We start from the raw sequence: 6,862 nt of genomic DNA, 5'->3' as shown, positions 1-6,862 counted from the left end.
TTGTTATCCAAATATATATAATATATTTACTATATCTTCTTTCATTATTTATGCAATGAAGTATATAAATAATATTATCAATCACAAATATGTAAATATATATATATATGTGTTTAAAGTATTATTTATATTTATGGTAAATAGGAATTCTTAAATATATAAGAAAATATATTAGAATAATCATATTTAAACCAGGTTTTTTCGAGTTTTTAATTAAGCCGGGTCGGGCCGAACCCCAGGTTTTTAACCGGGCCGGGCCGGGCTTTGCTTAAAAATATAGGCCCGTTAAGGCCCTAAGCCCGGACCGGGATCGGGTCGGGCTTTGACCAGGCCGGGCTTGACCGGATCAGACCCGGCCAGATTTTCGGACCCAAACTTTTTGTGCATCGCTAAATATATCAAGTTTCCAAGAAAAAAGCAAAAAGCTTAGGCATTAACTACATTTCGGTAGAGGATGGTATAAAGGAAACGGTAGAGAGCTTGAAGGAGAAGATATTTGTTGGCAGTGAGTAGGGGTGTACACGGATCGGGTTGGGCGGGTTGGGAGAATTTAGCAACCCAACCCAATTAGTTTGGGTTTTCAAAATTTCAAACCAACCCAAACCGTTTAAATTTGTAACCCAAACCAATTTGTATTGTTCGGTTTGGTTCGGTTTGGATCGGTTTGATCGGTTTATTAAATATACAAAATTAATATAAAAAAATTATAATAAAACATAAGGTTTCAAAGTTTAAAACACTTGAAAATAGTTCAAAACAATATTACAATCCTCCATATTAAATAGTCTTAAGCATCTAATTTTCGACATCAAAAGTACTAATAATATTGTTTACGCTTTAAATATTGGAATGAATCATAAATGCAAAAAATATAACACTAATCAAACATCTATTGTTGTTACGAAATCAACTATGAACATGGAGGTTATAAGTTACATTTAGAGTTAGAGATATATGGATCTATGTAAATGGCCTAAACATAATTTTGGATTAATTTATTAGCATGTACATATATATTTTCATCGGGTTGGGTTGGATTGGTTTAAAATTATCGAAAACCATATCCAAACCAATTAAATCGGGTTGACATTTTTTAAACCCAACTATATATCGGGTTGAAAAAAACCGGTTTGGTTCAGCCGAAATAGGGTCGGTTCGGTTTGGATTGGTCGGGTTGGCCAAACTGTGTACACCCCTAACAGTGAGGAAATGAATTTCTAAAAGACTACTAAATTCAGGTGTGTAGCACTATTGCAAGGAAGTACATGATTTTGCTAGAGGATGGTGTCGCAGCAGCAGTATGTTCATTTTGTTGAAGCTTTCACGTGTCTTTAGGCATTTCTTGAGCAATAAGCTGCTATCAATCCTCTTTTTAAAATAACCAATTTTTTTATGGTGTTAAAACAGTCTCTCTAATTAGTAAAACAAAGATAGTCTCTCTAGCTAGCAATATGGGGCCTGTTTAGGAACAAGAAAATAAATTGCTTAGGGTATAAACTCGTAAGTACTTATCGACGAGTGTTTGTTGACCCAACTTATAAATCAGATTTTCAATTTATAAACTAATAAGTTAAATGTTAGTAACGACGTATTTTTTTTCAACTTATTTCGATTTTTCACATTTTTATTAACTTAAGTTTTAAAAAATATATTTTTAAATATTAATCTAATTTCAAATTCACAAAATAAGATAATTATATTTAAAAATTATTTATTTTGATTAATTTATGTAAAAAAAAATCTGACTTATAAGTAAAATTATCCAAACACTTATATAACTTATAATGATGATTCAGCTACTTATTACTTGTAAGTTATTTATGTATTTTAAGTTATAAGTTACTTGTTTTAAAATTTCCCAAATAGGCACGTGATGTCTCTATTTTTATTTTTTGCAGACAGTTTGACTTATAACACCTTAAACTTTTCATTGAACATGCCCAGTTCAAATTCAATCTCTTATATACTTTTCTTTTTTTTGACTCAAAGGTAATATTATTATTCAAATAAATCAACAAACAAAATAGAATTCAACTCAATCGGGACAGAACCCCTATCGAAAACTTGACCTGGAAAAGAACATGACTCTCTCGCTAAATAGTGAGCCGCCATGTTAGCAGATCGTTTAACAAAAAACAACTCAATGTTTAGATCTCGAAGTATCATACGACACTCTCTAATAACTTGACCAAAAGGAGAATTCAAGATGACATTACTCCTCATAGCCTGGACCACTGCTAAGCAATCCGAATTGATCACAATCTTCCTCCAGCCTTTCTCTTTCACCCAACTAAGAGCCTCCTTCACTGCAATAGCATCTGCGTACTCTGGCCTAACCACCCCATCGAACAGCTTCGCACCCCCTGCATCACTTCCCCTTTGTCGTCTCTAGCAAGATAACCAATACCATACTTTGAGCTTTCGGAAAAAATTACAGCGTCGACTGATACCTTGACTTCATCTTTCTTTGGCTTCACCCAAGAAGTCGCTCCATCACCATTTTCTATGTCCTGGTACAGAGTCTTTGTTGAGAAAACTTGGGCACTCTTCCACTCTGCAAGATACTCTCTCGTCGAGTAAACCACAAAATTAACCTCACTCTTATTCTGATTCCAAACAACATTGTTTCTTGCCTTCCAGATACCCCAACATAAAGACACTATTTCTCCATGATCTTCCTTATTATTCATGTGGAACATCCGATCTAGCCAAACATTGAACTCCATGCCAGATGAACTTTGACACACAGTACCTCTATTACTCCAACACTGAAAAGCAAACGGACAACTAACTAGTACATGAAATATTGTTTCCTCCTCAACATTGCATACTAGACAAATCACAGGCATATGAACTCTTTTTGCAGCCAGAATAGTTCTAGTAGGGAGACACCCCGCTAAAGCTCGCCAAACCATGTTTAGTACCTTAGGAGGAGCCCTGGTCCGCCACACCGTTCTCCAGACCTTATTATTATCCCTTGAGCTCCACATACCTTTATTGCGCTGAATCAATCTATATGCACTTCTCACCGTATAATCACCTGTACTTTCTTCATTCCAGAATAAACTGTCAGGCTCATTATCCCCTCCCATCTGAGTATTAAGAATGCAGCGTTGATCTCTAACGTTAAACAAGTCTGCTATAATATCTGCATCCCAACCTTGACCATTTATCGACACAAGTGAGGCAACTGTTTCATGCTCCAGGCCCTGCAATTCACTTTTTATAAAAGGATTAGACTCATTTATCAATCAAGGATGCCCCAACACTTTAACTTGATCTCCACTTCCCAACTTCCATCTTGCACCCGCCAAGATAACCGATTTAGATTCCCATAAGCTTCTTCAAATATAACTGGGATTATCTCCAAGTTTTGCATCGAGAAAATGACTGTCAGTAAAATATCTGGCTTTGTAAATAATGCTTGACAATCTATCCGGGCAAGTAATCATTCTCCACACCTGTTTACCCAAAAGCGCTAGATTGAAATCATGAAAATTTCTAAAACCGATTTCACCCCTATCTTTATGAACACTTAACTTTTCCCAACTCATCCAAAATATGCCCGAACTCGAATTCTCCTTAATTCCCCACCAAAACCTCGACAAACTTCTTTCAAAATCTTCCGTGATATCCAACGGAAGTAAAAACATGCTCATCGCATACGTAGGTAAAGCTTGAGCCACATTCTTTATTAAGACCTCTCTACCCGCTTGAGAAATCCATTTCTCTTTCCAGGATTGGACTTTCTGTTTCATTCTGTCTTTTAAGTAGCCAAGAACACGGGATTTATTATGCCCAACTCTATTTGGAAGACCCAAATAATGAACAGAGCCATCAGCTTCCTCAACTTGCAGGATTTGACCAATCTTAACCCTCAGATCCCTGTCAACATTCGAACTAAAAATCACAGACGACTTGTTAAGATTTACTTGTTGCCCCGAGGCTTCCTCAAAAATCTGCAACAGCTCACCCATTCTCAAAGCTTCATTCTCACTGGAATTACAAAATAAATAACTATCGTCTGCAAATAAAAGATGACTAACACTCGGAGCATTTCGACAGACCTTTATACCGTGAATCCACTTTTGAGCTTCATACTTTCTCAGGAGTGCAGGTAGGCCCTCTGCACACAATATAAAGAGATACGGAGAAAGCTAATCTCCTTGGCGGAGACCTCTACTTGGAACCACCGGACCCATTTCTCTAAAACCATGCGTTATTGTATACGATACTAAATTAACACATTGCAGCACCAGATGCACCCACCAGTCATTAAAACCCATTTTTCTCAATAATTCCCGAAGATAATCCCATTCGATCCTATCGTAAGCCTTGCTCATGTCAATTTTAAGAGCCATACAACCACTATTTCCCCTCCTTTTCCTGTTAAGGTAATGAACCATCTCATAACCAACCATAATATTGTCTGTTATTGCTCGCCCGAGTATGAAAACACTCTGACATTCCGAAACAACACAATCGAGCATATATTTCATACGATTAGCCATAACTTTGGTAATTATTTTAACTACCACATTGCAAAGAGATATTGGCCTAAGATCATTAACAGAAACAGGACTTTTCTTCGTAGGAATAAGCACCACACTTGTTTCATTTAAATGACTTGCCAAAATACCATCCTGAAATTTTTTTTAACCAACTCAGTAACATCTTTCCCAACTATCATCCAATTTTTCTGATAAAAGGTCGGCGTCATACCATCCGGGCCTGGTGATTTGTCAAGATCCATTTGAAATAACACTGCCTTCACTTCCTCACCTGTCACTTATTTCAGCAGCTCCCTATTTTGTTCCAGCGATTTTTTTGGCTCAATGCACTCAATCACCTCATGCCAATTAGATTGCGTAGCTGTGAACAGGTGTTTATAAAATTCTATGATATGCTCAGCTAAGCCACCTTCCCACTCGATCCAAACACCCTCCCCATTCTTTAACCTGCTGATTTGATTATTCCTCCTTCTCGAACTTGCAGCAGCGTGAAAATATTTCTTGTTTTTATCTCCAGAATACAACCATAATTGCTTAGACCGTTGGCACCAAAATATCTCCTTTTGTTCAAGAATCAACAACAACTTATCCTTGGCCTCTTTATATTTCTGAACCGAGGTAGCATCTCTGAGATTTCTCAACTTTTTCATCTCTAACTTACAACCTTTTATGCGAGTTTTGAATTTGCCCGTTACTTCCCTTCCCCACTTTTGTAATTTAACTGCACAGGCTTTGATTTTAGCTTGGATACCCACATTATTACTATCTTCCCAACACTCTAAGATCAGCTGTCTACATATTGGCTCGGTGAGCCAGACATTCTCGAATTTAAATTTTTTCGGCCTATCCACCTTTGAACTATCTTCAAGGACCAACATAATCGGACTATGATCAGAAGAAGAGCCCTCCATATTATACAGCTTTACTAAAGGAGACAAATTAAGCCAAGTCGAGGTTGTTAAAGCCATGTCCAATCTCACCTCTGTCCATTTCTCTTTCCCACGACTTTTTTTCCATGTAAACTGATGACCAACTATATCCAGATCAATAAGGCCCGTTTCACTCAAAACTTCATTAAAACCTTCAATAATCCAAGTTGGGTACGGAGCACCACCTCTTTTATCTTGCTGAGAGACAATATTTTTAAAATCTCCTATGGCACACCAAGGAAGATTCGAATCCCTCGCTAAATTCCGGAGTAAATCCCAAGTTTTTCTCCTCTGGCTTCTATCTGACTCCCCGTATATCCCCGTTAACCGCCAAACTTCTTTCCCATCAACTTTTATTTCTATATCTATATGATTGCGAGAAAAACTCTGAAGGTTAACTTGATCTTTAACCCTCCACAACAACGCCAAGCCTCCACTCATTCCTTGGGAATCAACTGCGAAAAGACCATCGAAATGAAGAGCTCGTCGCACTTTCTCCATCTTCCCTTTACTGTCCCTAGTTTCATAAAGAAAAATAACAGAAGGTCTTTCTTGACAAACAATGTCTTTAAGGAACTGAATTCTCGAGGCCAGACCTATACCTCGACAGTTCCAACTGATAATATTTATAATCCTAGGCGGGGTTGCCCTGCAACTCCCGCCATTACCTCGTTTTTTTGGTTTTGTAGCTCATGTTCTTCATTTTCCAGCATCATGTCATCTACACTGGGCTGTTTTCCCTCAGGCACATTTAATGATAATCCATCTCTTCTCCTTCTTTTCGGATCCACAATTAAAAGGCCATGGTCTACTTCAGATTCTCCCTCCCAAACTTCATTTGAATTTTGAATTAATATATGATTTTTAACAGCCCATAATTCTGCGTAACTGCTTCCTTTTTTTCCTCCTTCAACTTGCATGCTACTGTTTCCAACTATCTCCTGTGATTTTCCTAAAATCAAGGGATTATGATTATCTTCTGCACCAATTACGCCCACATTTCTCTCCACTCTACCGATTGCCTTTCCCCTGTGTTACTCGCCAGAAAACTGCCCCTCTGTGTCCCAGATTGAACTCCTCGGAGGTTTGTTAACACTCCCCCATTATCTTCTTCCTCAAAATGATTTCCACCATTGTTATTCTTTACACTCGACTGAACTACACTTCCATTAGCATCTCTAAGCCACTGATTGGCTTTAGAGTTGTCTTGTCTCCTGACCATGGCTCTTAAAGATCCATCATACCTCCGTTCTTCCCCCTCCTGAGGATTATCAAACAAAGCTTCACAAAATTTATCCGAATGCCCAATTAACCCACAATACAAACAAAAGGAAGGAAGTCTCTCATATTTAAAACGAATCCACAACCATTCTCCCCCCGCCTTTTTGATCTTCATCTGACTTTTTAATGGCCTTCGAACAT

At 37.7% G+C, this 6,862-nt stretch overlaps 1 protein-coding gene across 1 annotated transcript; it reads right to left on the bottom strand.

The window, feature by feature from the left end:
- Positions 1 to 1,998: 1,998 nt before the first annotated feature.
- LOC141685753 (uncharacterized) lies at positions 1,999 to 6,360 on the bottom strand. Its single transcript, XM_074490839.1, has 6 exons — positions 6,089 to 6,360; positions 4,850 to 5,957; positions 4,178 to 4,643; positions 3,462 to 4,126; positions 2,451 to 3,209; positions 1,999 to 2,388 (listed from the first exon to the last, which is right to left on the bottom strand). The coding sequence occupies exons 1-6, from the start codon at positions 6,358 to 6,360 to the stop codon at positions 1,999 to 2,001; spliced, it is 3,660 nt and encodes a 1,219-aa protein (XP_074346940.1).
- Between the last annotated feature and the right edge of the window lie 502 nt (positions 6,361 to 6,862).

The sequence above is a fragment of the Apium graveolens genome, chromosome 9, assembly GCF_009905375.1.
Source record: "Apium graveolens cultivar Ventura chromosome 9, ASM990537v1, whole genome shotgun sequence".
NCBI classification, from domain to species: domain Eukaryota; kingdom Viridiplantae; phylum Streptophyta; class Magnoliopsida; order Apiales; family Apiaceae; genus Apium; species Apium graveolens.
The sequence above is the reverse complement of the archived record's forward strand: the minus strand, read 5'-3'. Positions and strand labels throughout refer to the sequence as shown.

Bases quoted from the DNA above. Each gene is read 5' to 3' on its own strand.
- LOC141685753 (XM_074490839.1), bottom strand. From the start codon at position 6,360: ATGCAAGTTGAAGGAGGAAAAAAAGGAAGCAGTTACGCAGAATTATGG. The intron at 5,958-6,088 runs GCAACCCCGCCT...TTATGAAACTAG, and splicing joins GTAATGGCGGGAGTTGCAGG to GGACAGTAAAGGGAAGATGG. The intron at 3,210-3,461 runs GTGTGGAGAATG...AGTGAATTGCAG, and splicing joins TAGCGCTTTTGGGTAAACAG to GGCCTGGAGCATGAAACAGT.